This window comes from Halichoeres trimaculatus, unplaced genomic scaffold, assembly GCF_033239565.1.
Source record: "Halichoeres trimaculatus isolate MK-OKI-2021-1 unplaced genomic scaffold, fHalTri1.1 fHalTri1_scaffold_10, whole genome shotgun sequence".
Lineage (NCBI taxonomy): Eukaryota > Metazoa > Chordata > Actinopteri > Labriformes > Labridae > Halichoeres > Halichoeres trimaculatus.
In genome coordinates this window covers 12,187,109-12,208,747 of record NW_027437187.1, presented here as the reverse complement: position 1 = coordinate 12,208,747, position 21,639 = coordinate 12,187,109, and the positions used below count along the sequence as shown (strand labels likewise).

Here is a 21,639-nt window from a genome sequence, read left to right as displayed (position 1 = left end):
TACACTAAGGCTGCACACACAAACATAACACTTGAGGGAAATGACTGCCCTTCTCTCTTTTCCTCTCTCTCTGCCCACACACAGGCACTCCGCATAAATCAGGCTGGATACTTGTACTGGTGATTGACTGCATGTCGTAATAGCTGGAGCATCATCGCATTTAGAAGATTAAAAATAAAAAAACAACCTGAGTGTGTGTTTGAGGGCATGTATTTTATACAGGGTTAGGGGATTAAGGGAGACTAATGAGTGACGTATTGATCCAGACTTCGAAACTCATACATACATAACAGCATACATACACACACTCACCAGCCACTTTATTAGGTACACCTTGCTAGTACCGGGTTGGACCCCCTTTTTGCCTTCAGAACTGCCTTAATCCTTCATAGCACAGATTTAACAAGGTACTGGAAAGATTCCTCAGAGAGTTTGGTCCATATTGACATGATAGCATCACACAGTTGCTGCAGATTTGTCGGCTGAACATCCATGATGAGAATCTCCTGTTCCACCACATCCCAAAGGTGCTCTGTTGGACTGAGATCTGGGGACTGTGGAGGACATTTGAGTACAGGGAACTCATTGTCATATTGAAGAAACCAGTCTGAGATGATTCCAGCTTTATGACATGGAGCGTTATCCTGCTGGAAGTATCCATCAGAAGATGGGTACACTGTGCTCATAAAGGGATGGACATGGTCAGCAACAATACTCAGGTTGGCTGTGGACTTAAAACCATGCTCAGTTGGTACTAAGGGGCCCAAAGTGAGCCAAGAAAACATCCCCCACACCATTACATCACCAGCAGCAGCCTGAACCGTTGATACAAGACAGGATGGATCCATGCTTTCATGTTGTTGATGCCAAATTCTGACCCTACCATCTGAATGTGGAGCAGAAATCCAGACTCATCAGAGCAGGCAACGTTTTTAAAATTTTCTATTGTCCAGTTTTGGTGTAGATGTGTGAATTGTAGCCTCAGTTTCCTGTTCTTAGCTGACAGGAGGGTCACCTGGTGTGGTCTTCTGCTGCAGTAGCCCATCTGCCTCAAGGTTGGACGTGTTGTGTTCAGAGATGCTCTTCTGCAGACCTCGGTTGTAACCAGTGGTTATTTGAGTTGGTACTGTTGCCTTTCTGTCAGCTCCAACCAGTCTGTCCATTCTCCTCTGACCTCTGGCATCAACAAGACATTTTGCCCCACAGAACTGCCGCTCACTGGATATTTTCTCTTTTTGGGACCATTCTATGTAAACTCTGGAGATGGTTGTTGGTTAAAATCCCTGTAGATCAGCAGTTTCTGAAATACTCAGACCAGCCCATCTGGCACCAAGAACTATGCCATGTTCAAAATCACTTAAATCACCTTTCTTTCCCTCTCTGGTTTAAACTGCAGCAGATCGTCTTGACCATGTCTACATGCCTAACTGCATTGAGTTTCTGCCATGTGATTGGCTGATTAGAAATTTGCGTTAATGAGTAGTTGGACAGGTGTGCCTAATAAAGTGGCCGGTGAATGTATATATACTTCATACCATGCTGAGTTTATGATGTGGGACTACTGAATTAGCTACACCAATGCTGGCAATATTCAGAACAAACAGCCTTTTTTTGCTTAAGGGTTGAATATAAACACACACCTACACATGCCAAACAATTAATGGAACAGGTGCACAAATTAGGTTTACTCGCTTCAGAGCTGAAGGTACAAATTAATTGTGAATGATATGTAAAACACAGCAGGCAGACATCAGCCAGGATATTTCTCTCAAAGCAAACAGACAAAATGTTTAATTTACAAGTTTGATTTGTTGTTCCCTGACGCAGGAGGCAGCCTCACAAACAACACAAACAAAATATCACAAGGACTGTACGTACTACTGCGCTGAGTCGTTGAGCTGGTACTCTCGGGCGCGGCTGAAACACTCCTGGATGCCAGAATCAGACCACAGACGCATCATGGCGGAGAGCAGCTCAGCGGAGTAAGGCTCTGTGTCCTCCATACGGCTGACCACGTCACACACCATCTTAGCATCCGCCTGGAGGAAACACAAGAGGGGAAAAGCAGGGGATTAGCATCGTCAGAGGCCTCAGAGTGTTGTGGCCACATCACCAGAAGAGCGAGAGAGAAATGACCCCTTTCATCTCCATGGTCCAGTTTCTCCACAGGTCAAAAGCTAACACATCCTTTTTTTAAAGCAATATTAAAGGAAGCAACTCAACAGAAAGCATCTGAAGGTTATTTCTTGTTCTTTTTGTGAGCAGAAGTCCACGTCAGAGGTTGGTTTCATGCAGCGGATTTCTGGCTCTGTTCTCCTTAGAAGCAGAAAATGTTGTTCTGTACTGAGCTCTTTCTACTCAAAGACATGTTGCCCCTAGTAACCGCCATATCTCAAGAGGGGGTTTAAACTACAAGGCTGTCAGAACGGACACATCAATAGGGTGACAGAGCTGAGCAAAGCTGCCAAAGCTGCCAGCTGTAGCCTGGATCAGGCTAATTCCTGTATCACATCTCTTCAGAAGGATGAAACTGATGATCAACTTACAGTTGCTTTACCACGTTTCTTCAGGGTAGAAATCATCACATATTGCGATGCATCCATGAGTTTATTCAAGTGATTTCTGCTTATATTCCTCTTTTGTATACTTACTGCTGATCTCCAGCTGCAGAGACCTGATAAAGTTTCTGCTGCTATCACCAGCATCATGTCTGGATCCAGCTATAGATCACCTCCCCTTTTCCTCGCCACGGCTCTGAGCTTTTATTGATTTCTTACCCCTTCACTTATCTCCTACACAGCCATCCTTGGTAAAAGTAATAATACAAGAACACTAGGCATTTAACCTTTGACCTTCTAATGCCTGCTGGCTTCAGATGCAAATAATTTAACTCCTGATTAAAGAGCGACACTTAACACATGCTGATAAACTCATTTCTATCCCTTTCCTTCTTAGTTTTATCATAGGACATCTTAAACCAGGGATTCAGTTATGAAAAATGCTTTTCTTTTGACTTTTGAAGTTAGTAATGTTTCTTCAAATTTAGTTTAAAGAAAGTCTCCCTCAAAGTCCTTAAAGTCATCTGTACATGGGATCCCTTTAGTTGATAGAACTGTAGTAATGGCCTCAGTTACAGAAATACCTCCTGAGCCTATACATTACATCGTGCTCAAAGTGGTTTCATAACACATTAGTCAGAGCAAACAAAAACAGACTTGTACCTATACATCAGCATATACTTTTTCAACCCAGATATACCTTTACAGACATCTCAAACTATGAGTCATCAGATAAAGTATAGAGATGGAGTACATGGGTAAAAATCAAGTGGACAACTCTAAAATCCTAAAATCCCTCTAACAGAAAACCTGGGTGGCTTCAGTCTCTGGAGCAAAATGTTGTTGCTTAAGGTGTCCCAAAAAATGAGTATGTTGTTGAGGAAACGTGTTTCATGTTTAAATTTCAAATAATCATTTAATCTGGTCATGAAAAGGAAGTGAAAGTGAGGAAACTAGAAGTTGTACTAATATTTCAATAAGAGGCAAAAAACCCTCAAAGTAGCGTGAAGCAGGGAAACCTCAAAGGCAGTGAGATGAACCATCTGTTAAAAAATGTACCAGTGCATTTATTGTAACCCTCTACAGGGGTTAATTTATTGTTACATAGTTTTCTTTGTATAAGAAAACTATGACCTGATTGTGGTGTTACAGGAAGTCTGGACATTGTTAAAGTAAATACAGACGATCCTCCTGTGACCTTCACATCCAAATGAATCCCAATCTATTACATCACTCTTTGAGGTATTTCACTGTGTGCAGCAAATGTCAAACTCAAGGAGTCCTTGGAGATTGAATTCAGGGAATCACAGAGTCACTTTGTTTTCTGGGAACCATAAATATCTGAACTATAATCCATCATGTGAATACTGATGAAATATATTAGAATGGACCACATCAGTTGCTGTTTCAAGAGCTATTGAGTCCCTGTGTGTAAAGAGAGTGAAATGTAGTTTGTTATTGAGTGGTATTTAGCATTTATTGTAATACACACAAAACTGACCTTTTCACAATAAACACATCATTCCAAGCGCTACTGAAACTGAAATCAGGTGCCTTTGAAAAGCTCAGCTGCATATCAGATTTAGTGCTCCTTCAGGTAACTGTTTTTTCCCCCATGGAGGGAGTCCAGAGGTCCTGGCTTGTAGCAGCATTTAAGGGGCAAAGATTTAACAACAGTGACTGGTAGGTAGGAAAAAAACTTTGGATTTGGATTTTGGGTTAAGGGCAGGCATTGTTCAGCAAAAAAAACCCCAATATTTTCACATTTCATATGGTATATGAAATGTTAGGTGCCGCCCTGTTGGCTTTGACTGCCTTTTGCAGCAGCTCTCTCTTCCTTGTCCGTTTCTTTTTATTTTTTGTCTCTTTTTCCTAATCTTTGTATTTGGAGTGGATCATTACTTTGTATGGCTCATTTGTTGGTCATGGACACCAAACTTTTTGTGGCTTCAGTGATATTTTTACTACTTTTTCTCCTGTGTTTGTCTGGAGAGCCTACATGTAACCATGGCTGCATTGTTTACATGTGAACTCAGCTGTTAGCATATCACTGCTAACTGGTGTAAGCCCTGATGTCTTCCCACAAGGTGAGGAGAAGGAGGTGAGGACGACGTGCTGGTTCTCAGGTGTGAGCTAAGAAGTGATGACATGGACCTGTCCTTCCATCCTTTGTTGTTGGGAACGTAAGGTCTATCTCCAATAAGATGGAGGAGCTAGCTGTGCTAACCCAGCAACAGAGGGAATACCAGAGGGCAGAGTAGCATCATGCTATTCACAGACATGGTTAATTGAGTTAACAACAGACACCGACGCCACATTGGAAGAACTTCTCCTGCTGTGAGCAGACAGGATTCAGGAGACAGAGATGGAGCATGACTGAAGAAACTCAGGCTGGCTGAACTGGAAAATGATGGACAAGCTGTCAGTATCTTCTTATAGACTTTTTTTGCACTTTCCATACACTTTCTTACTTTTGTTTTCTTGATTGCTGCTGTGACTTCAATTTTGTCGTACTTGTTGCAATGACAATAAAGTTCTATTCTATTCTATATGTTGAAAAGATGCATGGAAAAAAAGAGATGATGTGCTCAGACTCGAAAAATCAACACCCATAATCTGTCAGTGCTGACCCAAAGATGATTATTTTAGCAGAAAAAATGTGAGCGTTGACAGTTCCCTGCGCTAAAAGTGTATGAAACCTGTATTTTTTCTGTAAAGCAACACAAACAACTTGTTCAAATACCTAGAACATCCCCACAGAGTGCAGAATGATGAGTGTAGGACGGCCTAAAGGAATGATGGGTCTACCCAGTGCTACAACCCATCCACTAACTCCAGACTGAGACCACTAATACATTCACATCCAGTCTGGCCAGAGATATCTCCTACAAGGTCAGGGTGATGGAAACCTCCGGAGACTATAAAACATAATTTTGGCTAAAAGCAGCAGCCATTTGCTGGCTTGAAGTCTGTCATCAAACTTGGGTTTTAAATCTTAAGCTTTTATGATACAGCTTTCAATTTATTTAACTTGTATGTGTAATCTTAACTATTTGTGAAGACAGTGTGGATAGGTGTGCAAAGATAAAAGGAAAAACTTCTTTTCTCTAAAGTTAATTTAGTACACCTTTAAGAATGACCTTAGTGTTCCACTTATCATGTTTGTGTCGACAGATGCCTTTTTTCATTGATTATCCCTTTACATTTTCAATCGGGTTACTCCTCTTTTTCACTCTCTGCAGGAAACAATAACATCTCTCCACCCTGTCCATCTCATGCAGTGGTCCAGTCTGTCTCTCTCTATTAGCTATTCCTCCATCATCATCATCTCGGACACAGTCTCATTTTCACTGCTGCACTCATCTCCAGAGTGTTTTGTTTCTGTGTTTTGGATCTGCCTGCCCTCCATCTCTCCTTCCATCTGAACGACGTAGTGATTGGGTTTGTTTTCTTCTTCTGCCTTTGTCCTCCAATGGTGTCATGTCTCCATTTCCTCCCTCCATCTTCTAACTTTCTCTGTTTTCCTCTTTATTTCTGTCCATCCTGTCTATCTTATTATTGTCACTGCCCTCTGGTCAGTCTCCTTCTCTCCCTCACTCTATTTTTGTTTTTGCTCCCCCCTAATCTCCTTCCCTTTCTGTCCTCTCTTTCAATCAGCAATCTCATCTCCTTTCATTACTCTTTCTCCTCTCTCCTCTTTGTCCCAGCCCGCTCCTCTCCCTCTCTCTGACCACTGCTGTGCTACACCAATTTTAACTCTGTCACTAAGGTGTGTGTGTGTGGGGAAGGGAGGTAGAATGAACATGCAAGTATATAAAAACATGTGACCAGTGTGTTCCTGCATTTGTCCTGTATGGTTACTTGTATTGACTTATTGTTGTGCATGTTTAAATATACATCTGTATCAGCTTTCTTTCTGGACTGAAAAACTGCATCCACGTGATGACCTCGAGGGTGCAGTGTGCAGCAGCGTGCACTAAAATACATGTACACACACACACACGCACACAAAACAGTCACCGAGGCCTGCAGGTGCACACAGGTTATTAATTTTTAACCATTATTTACTGAGAGCACCTTTATGGAGCCTGTGTGGTTATTTTGAGCCAAGCTTTGCTTCAGGATCATACTGCTCATTTCAATTCCTCACTCCCCTGTTGTTAACTCGCACAGAGTGACTCAGGATTTTTCGCTGCCTGTTATTATTTGGAGACTAAATCTTCTTATTTTAGTCTTGCTTGTGATCATCTTATTTTTTGCCAATATCAAAATCTCAATAATATTCTTTACACAATCAGAGCAGTGGAATCACAGAAGTGTCAACATTGAATGTGTTACTAAAGAAAATTTTCTGCTCCTGAAAGAGTCACAGAGTTGTACTAAAAAGGCAATATCTGTTCTTTTTATTTTTGCCCCCCTGTATGTATTCCTTCACGAAATAATTGAAACCTCTCTCTGAGTAAAGTTCATCAACACAGAACAAGCACCAACACACATACACGCACACAGGGTGAGTTAATCCCAGCTCCAGCAGTCACATGCCACAATAGTCTTTTGGCAAGACACTGAACCCAAAATTGCCCCTGATGACAGTCAGTGATATTGTACTGTTACCGTTAATGTCTTTTGATATTATTAGTTTTTATCCATCTTTAACATGTATTCCTACACTCTGCTTTGAACACACTGTCTTGGTTTTCTTCTTTTATGTTGCAAAATAACATCTGGCAAAGAGACAGTCGATGAAAATAGGCCTTTTGGTTAACCTAGGAGCATTTGCATTTGTAAAAATGTAAATCGATGCACATTTTCCCTTTTCAATAACTAAATAAAATATGATTCATCAAATAAAATGACTCTTTATATCAATTTCATACTCAATTATTCTTTAAACTGATGTATTTTTGTTTATGATTGACTCTGACAATTAACTTTGTAGATTTGTTAGTGCCCAACCCATATCAACAATGAACCTACTTTTTAAATGCAGCATCTAAACCTGTTAGAGATGTGTGCTTTGGGCACACTTAATGATTTAATGTTCTTGTCCTCTCTCACAAGCACCAGAGCTACTGGTTGTTTGATGGAGTTAAAGTAAAGTCTTGAAATGCTGCTCCTGTGTTCTATCTTAGCTGTGGCGTAGCCATCCATCACCCGCTGGAAGTGGAGCTTTGGTTATTCGTTGTTGTCAAAATGCCGTAGCACGCTGCTGTCTGAACATGATGAATGTTATCTCCTAGTGTTGTACAATTTAGTGTTTTTTAAAAAAAATTTAATGATGTTGATGATACAGATGAAGTTGTATTATGGAAGTGTCTGATTACTGTTAAAACCAGCACAGGCATGGAGATAAGGTGGTGCTAGCTCTGCTAATGTTAGCCACTTAGAAAAACAATTTGACAGCATTTCTTTTACCCATGATTCCCATGACAATGTGTTGAATTAAGACCTTTTTCTTTTAGTCCATTTGAGTTCACAAGTTGAATTTCTGTTAAATGCCCAGTAAATTATTTGCTTTAGAACATCCACAGCAAGAGTTGCTATCACTTGCATCTTGATGACTTTTTGTAGATGGGCAGACTTACTCTACATCCTTGCATGGACATAATGGGAAATAATCAGTGCCATTGTCATCTCTATCATCATCCTCCCAGCATCCTCTACATCTGGTCATTTTCTCCATTTGCACCTCTTCCCTCTGTTCAATAGCCAATCAGTGTGCTACAGCACTTACTGGAGGACCTTTCACATGTCTGTTATTGTCCTCAGTCTAAAGCCAATAAATCCTCCACACAGGACATCATTACATTCACAGCCCTTTTAATTCAACATGTACAGGGTACCAACCAATGTGGGTCACTGCCACCTTACGTAGAGGCTGAATGAGCACAGCACACCTGTGAATCAAAAGAAGACGTTCTGTTCCAGAGTTACCGATTTACAAGCGTCACCTCCTCTGACCTTTACCTTCAACTGAGAGCCATACAGCTGGAAAGTCCTCACCTCATCTGATCCTTTCCCCAAAGATTACGCTCGCACTCTGTTTAATACTCTGCCTCAGTGTTACACTGACTCTGCACTCAGCAACAGGCAGGATGAGAGGACACCTCAGGTTCATGGCACATGGAAAAACGAATGGCTCTTTGTGCTGTGACCAGTGGGCTCCATTTGAGTTCAGGTGATCAAAAAAGGTCAGCTGTGGCACAAAAAGGCAATAAACCACAGTCTCATTGTGGCTATAATATGAGTATTCACAATAAACACGATGAAGAAATGTACATTTATAAAAGTACATGAAAATTTAAAAAAAAAAAAAAACCTACACCATAGCATATAAGCATATATTTTACCAGGATGAAGGCCTGAATGTATTTTTCATGCTTCTTTTCATTATAATGGGGTCAGATGAAGCTAAATCTGAGTTTTTTTCATTGTTAGGCCTAATTCAAAGCTAAAAAATATACTGATAATGATATTTCAACCTTAAAAAAAAACATTACCAACACTAAATATGTATTTCAGAAAGAAAACATGTGAGGGGATACACCTCTGTAAGAATTTACTCAAGTCAGCTCTAATAGAGACCAAAGCTTGCTTTATGCTTCTGTGTCAAATTGACGCTGTGGCCTACATCATGATTCTCTGAAGCCCTTTTCCTTCACAAAAGCCTCTGCATGTGCACCTCCTTCCAAATGCAACTAAACAACAAGGGCCACAAGCTGTGTTAGTCCTCTGGGCAGCATCATATTTCCTGCATTTACAACATTTCTACAATGGCCTTACATCAATGTCCTCAGATGGCTTCTATTGTAATAATCACTGTATGATAAACAGCAGCACGTATCGGTTTTGAAATGACACAATGCTCATAATTGCTGTGGAAGAACAAGCAGCAATTTAGTGGGACCAGAAACAAGTGATGTGGCTGTCAAATAGACCACACTGCCTATGAGTGTTTCAGAGCAGTGGTTCTTAAATGGGGGTACGCGTGCCCCTGAAGGTACGCGAGGGCACTCCAGGAGGTACGCAAGATTCAAAAATGTATATTCCAAATAAATATCAACCAAGAAAAATCCCTTTAACACAATTTATTCAATCGATGTTTGAATCCAAATAAGTTTCAGTTCTTAAACAGAGTACTTTATCCAATAGACACTAATAGTACATCGCTGTTTTACATCGCTGTGTTACATCGCTGTGTTACATCGCTGTTTTACATCGCTGTTTTACATCGCTGTTTTACATCGCTGTTTTACATCGCTGTTTTACATCGCTGTTTTACATCGCTGTTTTACATCGCTGTTTTACATCGCTGTGTTACATCGCTGTTTTACATCACTGTTTTACATCGCTGTTTTACATTGCTGTTTTACATCGCTGTTTTACATCGCTGTTTTACATTGCTGTTTTACATCGCTGTTTTACATCGCTGTTTTACATCGCTGTTTGACATCGCTGTTTGACATCGCTGTTTTACATTTTTTTCCCAACCAAAACTAATTTGCACTTGTTAGGGGGTATATGGCGAAAAAAATACATGTCATAGGGGGTATGTCACTGAAAAAATTCTGAGAACTACTGTTTTAGAGTAATTCAGAGCAATGTGGTAACAAGGCTAGCAGGCTAACGCCTTTCAAACGTTAATACTGATGTAAGCATGATGAGAGGATGAGAGCTGTTTCATCAAACAGCTTGAAAATGCTATAAAGCTAAGTTTGGTGACATTAGAAAATTTGATCTGATGACTGAGCCAAAAGAAATTCATCCAGATGAAACAAAGACTGTAATAACCAAATTTAAGGGAAGTGTATTCCTTAGTTTTTGACTAAACTGAGCAACTAACCATCAGATTATCAGAGTGGCTAACATTCTGTACAAACTTAGCCTTTTACTCATCAGCCAGGGGTTGCACTGACACATGGTGCACCATCTTGTCAGAGTGGCTTCTCCAGTCAACAAGGGCAATAGCATTAAAGGTAATAGGTGTCACTTATTCAGCAGGGATCATATTATGGAGCATATCTGTGCGAGAGATCAGCTGAGGACATAGTGCTTTTAGTTCTTCCCTGGCCTAAGCATCAATTTGTCATGTACAGCTAGAGAACCAATAACATGAACTTTTCCACGTTTTATCAGCATGAATAAACATTTAAATTACAACAACTTGTTTTTTAAATGTGTAAATATTTCAGAGTATATGAACTGAGGATGCAGATCTTTGTTTTCTTGCTCGTATGGTAATATTCTTGAGCCAAATGTGTTCCAGCACCGACGGAAGACTGTGTTTATGCTGATTAGGTGGTGCCGTGCAATCTTCAGCTATCGAGCCACAGCTCTCTCAATCTGTCATTCCCCACTCTGGCGCCAATCCCACTCTGAGCAGTTTGATTTGATGTAAATGCGTTTCAGCGCTTGTGAGGCTCTGTTCCAGCTCCCTCTCAGCTACTGACACTCTGTGCTGTCGCTCAGCAGACACACAATGCCTCCTCATATGGACGGAGCAAGAGAGTGTGTGTGTACATAGGGTGTGTGGGAATGAATGAGGGACAGCACGACAAGAAACTGAGCCCGTTTTCTGCTTGTGTGTGGATGTGTGTGTGTCCAGACAGAGTGTGTTCCAGTTTGGAGAGCTGGGCAGTGGGCCACCGACACACTTTAAGCCCACAGGCTGGGCCAGGCATACCGGTGAAACAGGCACAGTGAAAGGCTCACTGCTGGTATGTGTGTGTGTTGATGTGTGTTTGCTCCTGTGTGTGTGAGTGTGAGTCAGTGTGTTGATGTGTGCACACTGAGATAATTTTTTTTTCTTTTTTGGTGATACAGCCAGGAAGCAAGCAAGCATACACAGAAACTCACACATGCACACACACACATACACACACTCATGCAGCAATGTTGTCAAGGAAACAGAGAGTAATTATCCTCTAACCTTTGCCCAATGAAATTACCCCCTCTTATCTTCTGAGACATAACTAGATCAATGTGAGATATGTGCGTAAAACTCTGCAGGGAAACACTTCTGCATATATTTTAGATCCACTAACCCCATCTACAAGCACAAAACTCTACAAGACAAGGAAATCTATTCAATCATGATCATGTGCATTTAAGATTCAACGCTATAAGCTTTCATTTAGGCTTTGAACTACACAAGCAGCAGTCAGAGCGCTCAGTTTTGAGAGGTAGTTGCAGTCCAACTTAGTGATCTAATGATTTTGGCCAGAAGAGATAAAGCTGTGACTCATTTCTCTCTTCTCGGTACACCAAAGTCTCAGCAGCACTGTCAGGCACGTGGATATGACCAACAAGTTCTGAGTTTTGACAGCCAGACAACATTTCTTGAGCCAATATTAGGACAATGACACATTTGACATTACAATAAGGCCCTTCAAAGTCTTCCCAGTTCTCAAACTGATTAAACAGCTTCCAATACACGTTAACATTCAGTGACATTCATACACTGAGGCTGCTGTGCAGCGTCAACCTGCTGTTCAGAATCTAACTTTAAGATTTGCACACTGATGGCCTTTGGGATGACAAGGTTCAATACTTTCCAAGCGATATGTCTTAATTCAGAGGGATCCAGACTGAACTGTTGACCTTTCAGCTAGTTGACAAGCTGCTTTTCTTCCTGACCCCCTGACCCCCACCTCCCCCTTTATATGCAGCTGCACCAACTGGCTGATAAAAGTGGGAACCTCCGCTGTTGAAGCCAGTGCAGAAATGCACAGTACTGCAGCTTTTTCAGCGTCCACTTCAAGCCTAACTCTAAAAACTAAACAAACGTGAGAATTTACATCAAACATCAATGTTACTGCAGGAGTACATGTTAAAAGCCTGTTTCAAAAAAACTGTTTTAGTCTCTGTACCTAAATATTTACGTCAGACAAATGCACAGGAGGTGCACCTTACCCGTCTGGATGACATCATAGCTAATAGTTACACATTATCACACTTAATCAGGTCACTTTTGACTGACAGGCTGATGTTTTCCAGGCAGCTATAGGCTACAGCCTCAACTTCATCTCGGTGCCAACTTCTGGATCAGTCAGAAGTTATTTAGAGGCAGTGGTTTCAATACACTGACTGGCATCTCTGGGCTTAATAGCACCTCTTCAAAGACTAATGGGAGATGTCACTAAGACTAAGTCCATGTTTTAGAGACTACTGCCTGAAGGGCAGCTGGCTTGCTCTTTCCATCATGTTGAAGAAATCATGCGGCTACAGGCGGCTGACAATAATCAGATCACTTGACTGTATCTTAATGCAGAAAATGTGAGTACTTCCCACCATAAGGAGCTTTCTGTCGAACATTAATGTAAGTAAAGCAGCTGCAGAGTGGATGCATCTTATCTTTTCATCAACCCCTTGGGGAGCTGATTTTGCAATCATGGCAAGCTTTCGTGTGCATTATCCTATTTGTTCTGTAACCGTTTATCAACAGCATTAATCATCTGACATGAAATACTGACTTTAATTATTTCATTACAAGCTGGAGTAATTTCAGGACATATGCAGTAATGAATGAGTAATTTATTCTGGCTCAACATATGGAAGTGTAATTGAAATCTATCAACAATATAAACACAATAGCTGAGTGATGTAATTTCAAACCAACATGACACATGAAACATGATTCATGAATTACAGACCTCAGGAAATCTTTCCAGGCAGATTAAAATCAGGTGTTTAGATTTGTTAGATAATCTGATCCAACAGAAGACCTGCTGGAGCTCAGACTGCTGACAAAAGTGAAAGCTGGTTCTGATAGAAATAAGGATGGGTACCTGATTAGGTACTTTAATAGGTACTGACCGAATTCTTTTACAAGTACCGGGTACCAAGTCATGTAAAATCAAAAGGTACCATGTTTAGGTACCTAAATGCATCCTTGTGACTGTGAGGGAGTGGAAGAGTAGGCGATTTTCCATGCTGGACATGAACACAGCGTTGCAAGGTTATATATTGAAGAATAAATATGTTAAATAGAAAAAAGAAATATTTTATTATCAAACAAATTGATATTTTTTCCCACATAGACACAAAAAAGTACAGAAAATTGGTACCGTTGAGTACCGGTACCGATTGCCAGGTACCCAGCATTGATACAGTATCATTTCAAATGTGAAAGGTACCCATCCCGAGATAGAAAGGGGTCAGCTTGTAAGTTATGGAGCTGCAGACCAGTCAGTGTCTGAATCCCCTGATCTTAATCAAATCCAGACTCTGTGTGATGAGCTAAACAAACCAGTACTTAAAGGACACTTCTTGGTTCCAGATACCACAGCACACTTTCAGAGGTCTGGTGTCTCATCAGGTGAGGGCTGTTTGGCCTTTGGCTGATGGGGAGAGGGGGCTAAAAAAAATTAATTAACCGATAATCTGCCGGGCTAATATTCTGTATTTTGGGGCATATGAGCATGGGCCTTTTTTTAATGCATCAGATGATAAATGATTCATTTGAAACTGTTACTTTGGCTCTGGTGCAACTGCGCCCCTCCTTCTGCAGTAACTACTCCGTCTCCAGCATTGCCCTTCCCACAGTTACCCATTAGTTACAAGAAAAGCAAGGAAAACTTACTGTAGAAAACTTTAGGGAGCTACTTATATTTGAAAATGTTCATTGAACTTTATAAGACATGCTGCTGAGCCTGGGAACTGTTTAATATACATACAAAGTTAAGCAATTTCCCTTTTACTGTAAATGAATATCAGCTTCAAATATCAGATATCGGCCTCCTTGATGACTAATAATCAATATCAACCCTGAAAAAAAACATATTGGTCTGTCTCTACTAAACAAGATTCTGCAGGTGGTCATGATGTTATGTCTTATAAGTGTTTGGAAAAACAACATACCAAAACAACACTGACAGTGCATTAAAAATCAAAAATGTACATGTCAGGGTGTGTATGTGAGTTGGATGTGTGTGTTACTGACGTCACAGTGAGCAGCAGCCATCAGATAACCCAGAAAAAAAAACATGGCTGGCATTCTCCATCAACAATCTGCTCTCACTCTCACTCCCCCCTCTTTCTCTTCTATTTTTGGACACCAGTTCACTCTCTTTCAATCACCTCGTTATCATACTTGTCAATCACACCATGTCTCGCCTCTTTTTTTTGTCTTTCTGCCCTCCTCTCTTTCCTATATATCTGTCTGTCTCTTACTTTTCTTTTATCTCTTTACCTCTTTTTATGCTTTGCAAACACATTTCCACCGTCATCGTTTCCTCTCTGGGCTCCCCTCATGGAGTCACTGAAATCAAACCCAGTGTTTGGTACACGCACAAAAAGTGAGCAGAAATGGTTTTAATGTCTCTCCTCTCTTTCCATCACATGTTGATTTCTATCTTTATTATTTCTGCCAATTACCCCCCCCCCCCCCCCCCCCCCCCGACACATACACACACACACTCTGGTCCTCCCCTCCCCTGCTCTGTCATCTGCTGTCATGCCCCACCCTCTCTTTAGTCTCTTTTTTTATTCTCTCACCTCCCTCCCTCTCACTCCTCTGCATCATGTGACTCTCAGCTGCAGTTGCCATGGTGACCACCCTCATTTCCCAAGAATGCAACTTATCTCAGATTCTCTCTCTTTCTCTCTTTTGCCCTTCCCATCCATTCAACCGCACCCTCCTCCTCTTTCTCCGTCAGCACCATCATCTCCTTTTCCTTCATCTATCCGTCCATCTCTCCTCCTCCACCTCCTCCCTCCCTCTTCTATTTCTCTTAATAGAACTGAATCCATTTTCTGCTTAATTTCTTCACTTCAGTCGATCAAATTCGACTCATCCTGTTGATACAGATGTCAGCTGTTCTGTCAAAGCTGGAGGTGCGCCGCCTCCTTCACCCCCCGTCTCCCTGTCTCCCTCTTGGTCTCGCCCACTCCCTCCCTCTCTGTAGCACATGCTGAATAATGGAAGTGATGAAATATTAAATTGTTGTTCAGCCCTCCTGCAGACTGCCCCAATGGAGCTCTAACACACACACACACACACACACACACACACACACATATACACAAACAGACTTTGTATACATATTTGTCCGTGTGTGTGTGTGGTCTGTGCATTGCTCTAGTGAAACTTAGGTTGGCACCATCACAGGGCATCCTGCAACCACACCCAGAACAACACAAACACACACACACATAAGAAGGAGGTGGCGGTTATGGGGCCTGTACTGTGTACTGTTATATGAGCGGATCGTTAAAATACACTTAGTCAATAACAGCCACAGAGCTTGGGAAAGAAAAAAATCTATCCACTGTCCCCACCTCAACCCTAAAGAGCTGTAGAGGGTGGGGAGAGGCAGAGGTGGAGCAAGTAGGCTTTGCATTGAAACACAAATGTGTGACAAAACCATATTAATGCAAAAGTCTTTGTGTTTTTGCAGAGAGGAAAGTCTAATGAGCACAACAACTTAAGCAAAGGTTTGACGATCAGGAGCGGATCACAGCAGCAGAGAGAAGATGTGTTTACTTAACAGGCTTGTGTTTACACTAACAAAGCTCTGGTGTCCACCTTCAGCTTAGAGTAAGACTTAGTTCTTTGCATTGTAGTCAAATTACACATTTATATCCACAGAGCCACCAGTTCAACCATTTCTCTCGTCACCATCTGCTCCTCTGTAACCTGCCCCGCCTTTCTTCCTCTAAGCAAAACCCAAAAACCAGCCTCTCACGACAACAGCTCCTAATTGCAGCAACAGAGACAAAGAAAAGACTGCTGAAGAAGAGCTGCCTGATAAAATCATGTTGCAGCAAAAAGTTTGAGCACATCAATACTCTTCCACGATTTTTAAAGATGACACAAAGAGTGTGTAAAACTGTGTGTTGCAACCCTTAGCGTTTAGCCTTCACACCCTTCTGCACCCACGCAACCTGAGTTGCAAGCTGCATTTATCAGTCCTTTGCTTATGAAGAAAGTGAAAGTGGTGATATTATCAAGGCAGCAGCTAATCATATTGCTCAAGACATGATCCTCACTGAAACCGCTGAACAAGATCAATTTATACAGCTGCTAAAATAGCAAAAAAACTAAAGATATGACTCAACTATTGCAATACTTGTGCAAGAAACAAACTACCTAAAATATCTAATGAGAGTCTCCAGTGTCCAGTGGGTCCGAATGCCACAACTGGAGTAAAGTGGTGACTGACATATCAGGCTTAAAACTATTATAATGTTGGGAATTAGTTTGTTTTCTTGTGTTAACTAGTACGCTGACAATTTGTTTTCTTGGCTTAATAGAAATATTCCTTGTAGCACCAAATTCTGTGCTTAAGATCTGTTGTTCTTGTGACAGTGATCTCACTTTTGTTGTGTCCTTTCATATTGTCTTGTCAAAGATTTGAAAAGATACAAAGACAGCTGTTATGTAGACTGATGTTGCTATGCAGATGATATCTGGATCTTCCATGTCAAACCTGCAGAGAACCTACCTGAGAAAAAGTGGAAAACTTTTATAAGATTTCAGTCTAAAACTGTCTTAATCTGATCCGATCAAAAAAAAAAAACACTGTGGGGCCATTGTTTCAAACACACATAATCAAACATTAACTGAGATTAATTGAGTAAATAAACTGCTTTCACAGCTTTCCTCATGACATGAAGTCTCCTGACACTTCAAATGTAATTACTGCCTGACAGTGAGAAATGGGTCGGCACTAAAAATGAATGCATTCATACTCTAAGGATGTTAAATCAGGACCAATACATGGCTGAGGTACACCTACACACACCTACACACACACACCTACACACACAAACACACAAAGGGAATCCATCTTTGTCAGTAGCCATTCTTTAAAAAGGCTGCAGACAGCCCTTTATTGAAAATCATTGAATAATACCTGTGAAATCTTTACATCTTGACTTGAACAACCAATAAAGTGTCCTGAGTTTTACGTCTCAGAGCAAAAAGCAACAATGGCTGGCTATCAGACCTTCCCAGAGGTATAGATGATCAGTTTCATATGTAAGATAGGCCGATCACCTATTGCACAAAATTAAGGAAATTGGCACCAATCAAAGATGAGCGCATGTCTAGTTCTAAGACTAAAAGCATTATCCATGCAACACATTAATACAGTTAGCCACAAAGACAGGAACTTCCAGTTAATCCCCTGTACAGTATCTAATCCCCTGTTCCTCATCCTTTAAAGTCTGTACTGGATAGGTTGAGAATATTCCTCTTCTTGTTTTTCTTACTTTTTTTCCCCCTTTGAATTCCTTTTGGGTTTTCTCCCAGTGCAAAAACAACTCATACCCCCATAGGGATCAACAACATCTCCATACCTCTCTTGTGTTTTTCAAGCTAACTCCTTTCAGTCTCCATGATGCTCTGTGCTGCCTCCTTCCTCACTTCTTCTCTTTTCATGTCTTTGGAGTATCTAATGTCACTCTCTACCATCTGCCTCTTCGTCACTCATCGTCCCTTCCTTCTCTCACTTCAGTTATAGATAGATCAAACACTGAGCTGTAACCTCACCTCTGTCCAAACATACCTCGTCCTTAAAGTGAGCTAGTGACACACATCATACTGGCACAACTCCATGCACAGTGAATATACAATAAACCCAGAATAAACAATTGATCAAACACTAAAAATAAAGAGAGGTATCCAGTTAAACTTCTGTATTTCAGGCATGGTTTGAGTTCCTACACAAGGAACAGTGTAAAGCTGCATATAAAGCAAGAATAAACAAGAGAAACAGTTAAACAAAATGTAGTTTCTATCTATCTACCATCTTTTATCCAACATGTCAAAGGTTCTGTTTTAGAACAGCATGATTAGATGTTTGAGGAAATAAGGAAGATCTATTACAGACAAAGTTTGACCTGGCAGCTCTCGGAGACATTGACCAGGCTTCTCTGTTGTCTGGAATCATCAAAAATTGATTTCTTATGTATTTTTAGACTGTCACAGCTGAGCACTATGAGGATGGGAGGAGCAGAAACAAGCACCCTGCGTTGTCTGAATTCAGATGCAGAAAACTTGACCTTTGTTGAAATTTCTTGAGCAGGTTTAAGGCAGCAAACTTGACCATGAGTTGGGAACCAGTACAGCTTCATTTAGTGACAGAATATGGAGTTTGGTGATTCAAGAGTAAAGTATACCAACAGCATTCAAAGAGTCTAGAGAAAGCCAAGGTGCTTTAAGGCCATGAATGCCCTCAAGACAGGCTTTAAGAGGTTCCCACCAGAGCTGTAGTAGGCAGGATAAACTTTGGAGGAGAATTCAGGAAAAATCCTTGACATGGTGGAAAAGATCTCCCAACAGATCACGGAGACCTCAGGGATCCCAGTGAAAGAAGGAAGAAACCACTCTGGGAAAAAGAAAAGGGGATGAAAGGCTTTGCAGACTTCAAAGAATTAAAAGGATGATACAGTGGAAGGTACTCTGTTGTACACAGAGACTGATGAGTTGACACAGCGATTACTAGTTGGTAAAGCTAGTTATTTTAACAGACATCTCATGGAGTAGTGCAGACCGGCAGTGGTTAAATGTAGAATAAAGGATACAGGATGACTATGTCATACAACAACTTGACAGGAGAAATGTGTAACCAGCATATGGACATTAACCTACAAGGAAAACTGAAGGCTGAGGGAACTCGCTCTGCTAATACTGCTACACTGATATTCAAAACTGCTTTAACTCATCAACATTTAAATCTCTCTTCAAAACTCACCTTTTTAAGCTAGCTTTCAATTTATAAGTGTATACTGTTGTTTTGTTTTACTTGTGTTCCTTGCTTGTATTGATTTTAACATCTGTAAAGTTTCTTTAATTATGCTATGAGGAGGATCTGTTTGATTTGGACTCCCTCGCCACCTTGTGGTCCGGAGTCTCCACACACTGTTGTAAATGACTATTAGCGAGGCGTGTGTTTGTTTTGGAATGAAATGGAGATTCAATCATTCAAATGTTCTTTGCTTTTCACGTTTGACCGCAGAGGTAAGATATTTATCAGTACAGTTATGTAGTAATACAGTTTTGAAACATGACATTAAGCAAGCGTTGTAGTAGCCGGCTATATGTAGCGACTTTGGTAGCCTGGTGTTCCGACGTATCTGTAGGCTAACGTAACAACAGCAGATAAAAACATAGATCTATCTTCTACTTACTACTTCTACTACTAAACTTGGTCAGCTAGTGTGGTGTTGTCATAGAGACCTAGATGTGCCGCAAATCAACCCAGTCCTGCCCAACCCAACCAGGAAGCTAGGAAGTAGCAATTTAAAATAACCTGTCACCAGCAATATTGGTGCCGATAATCTCATTTTAAAGTGTGGATTACATTCAGGCCTATACCTAGAAGGGAGACTTCTTCAAGATCACTGAAACTCCTCACAGCCCCTTTAAGTTTTTGAAAAGCACTATATTAATAAAATTCTTCATTATTATCATCATCTCTGACCTAAAGAAGTTAAAGATCCAGTGTTAAGCTGTGGTGAATAAATCTTGTACTATTTTGACTGTTTTCTGAGTATTCAGACTGGTTGGCTAGTTTAAATAAAAGCTCTGAATCGGTTTGTGGAACAAAAATGAAGCAAGAAACTTTTGAACTTTTTAATGTTGTGGAGCAAAAACGAAACATTAAAAACAATTGTAACCAGTGAATACAGTGATCAACAAATTTCCTTAAGCAATCTCCCAAACAATGTATTGCCACCCAAATTAAAGAGATGCTGATTCGGACTGGATTGGTATTATCAGTGGACCTATGTGTGCCTCAAAATATGGAGGGCGATTTAACCTGGAAATATTTGTTTTACAAATTAAGGACATGGTCGATTCACATGGGATTACAAACACAGACGTCCTCAGCAATTATTAGAAATGATCAGAGAGGTCCCAGATCAGGTGAAACTAATCTTGTGTAAATAGGGCTTTTGTTGTGGTAAATAAAAGCCCATTTGAAAATGTGAATATATCACCAACTAATTTAAAATCCTATTACTGACATGGAGCAATATTCACTGATATTAATGAAACTTTTAACATCCTCTCCATCCAAAAATGGAGTTAAGTTGAAATAATTGCTAATAACTGCGTTTCATTGACAGAACCCAGGGATTTCAGTTGAGTGAAAAAAATGGAAATGAATAAACAAAATCAAAAATAAATAAGTTGTTTGAGTTCAAAAGTGTGAACTTTGTTTTAGTCCAACTTTACATTATTTTTACTTTTGCTGGTCTTGTTCTGTACGAGCAGTGCTGTGGTGCCAAAAACCTCATTTTTTAAACTTTTTTTTTAAACAGTCAAAGACACAGTTCAAGATGTGCTTGGGGAAGCAAGGTTTATTTTAATCCTAAACTAACACCTTGCCCAGTGTCACACACATGATCATTGAACATAACTAATCAGTCTATCTGCTGATGGTCTTTCTTTTGCTTATTTGAAGGCATCAGTGTTAAACACCAGTAGGATTAAAATACCGTCATAAAAAGCAGAGAGAGACATTCTGTTGCATGCATTTACCCTGAAGACAGCACAGAAAGTGACTTCAACCAGACACAAGGCATGCTGGACACATAATGAGGCAGAGCAGCACTGCAGTGTCACTTTTTTAAACTCTTATATACCTTGTTAGATAATAATCATGCATAGAAAAAACAGCGACTCACTACAAAGTGGACAAACCTCGTGGAGTGCTGATTTGATTGACAAGACAAGCGATTAGCACAGTGGGTGTGGTGTGAGTCACTGCACTGGCCTTGTGCATTCATCTGGACTTATCTACTATGAGCACGTCTGATGGCTGAGCTTTACTCATGTAACTAGAGTAAAGATAGCTGGCAGGTAGCGATAGACTGCATCTGAAGCACAGGTGGGAGTTATACCCAGATTTATGGTTGTATTGTACTACAGAAAACAAAAAACAAGAAAATGAGTGGTGAATTAACATTTACTGACTGTCTTTGGTTTTTGACATGCTGACTGGATAATCTGACTAGAAATGTGAAGATGCCACTTTAGCCTATGGGTAAGTTCAGGCACTATTCTTAGTACTCTGTGGAATTTACATGATAAGAAAGAAGACATCTCTTTTTATCACTGAAATGTTTTGTT

At 40.5% G+C, this 21,639-nt stretch overlaps 1 protein-coding gene across 1 annotated transcript in view; it reads right to left on the bottom strand.

Annotated features, from left to right (window-relative positions):
* The window catches only part of gnao1a (guanine nucleotide binding protein (G protein), alpha activating activity polypeptide O, a), a 120,621-nt gene that overhangs the window by 40,812 nt on the left and 58,170 nt on the right, over positions 1-21,639 (bottom strand). Inside the window, exon 4 of the mRNA XM_074677738.1 lies at positions 1,879-2,039. Coding sequence (XP_074533839.1) covers positions 1,879-2,039 — 161 coding nt within the window. The remainder of the gene's footprint in view (positions 1-1,878; positions 2,040-21,639) is intronic.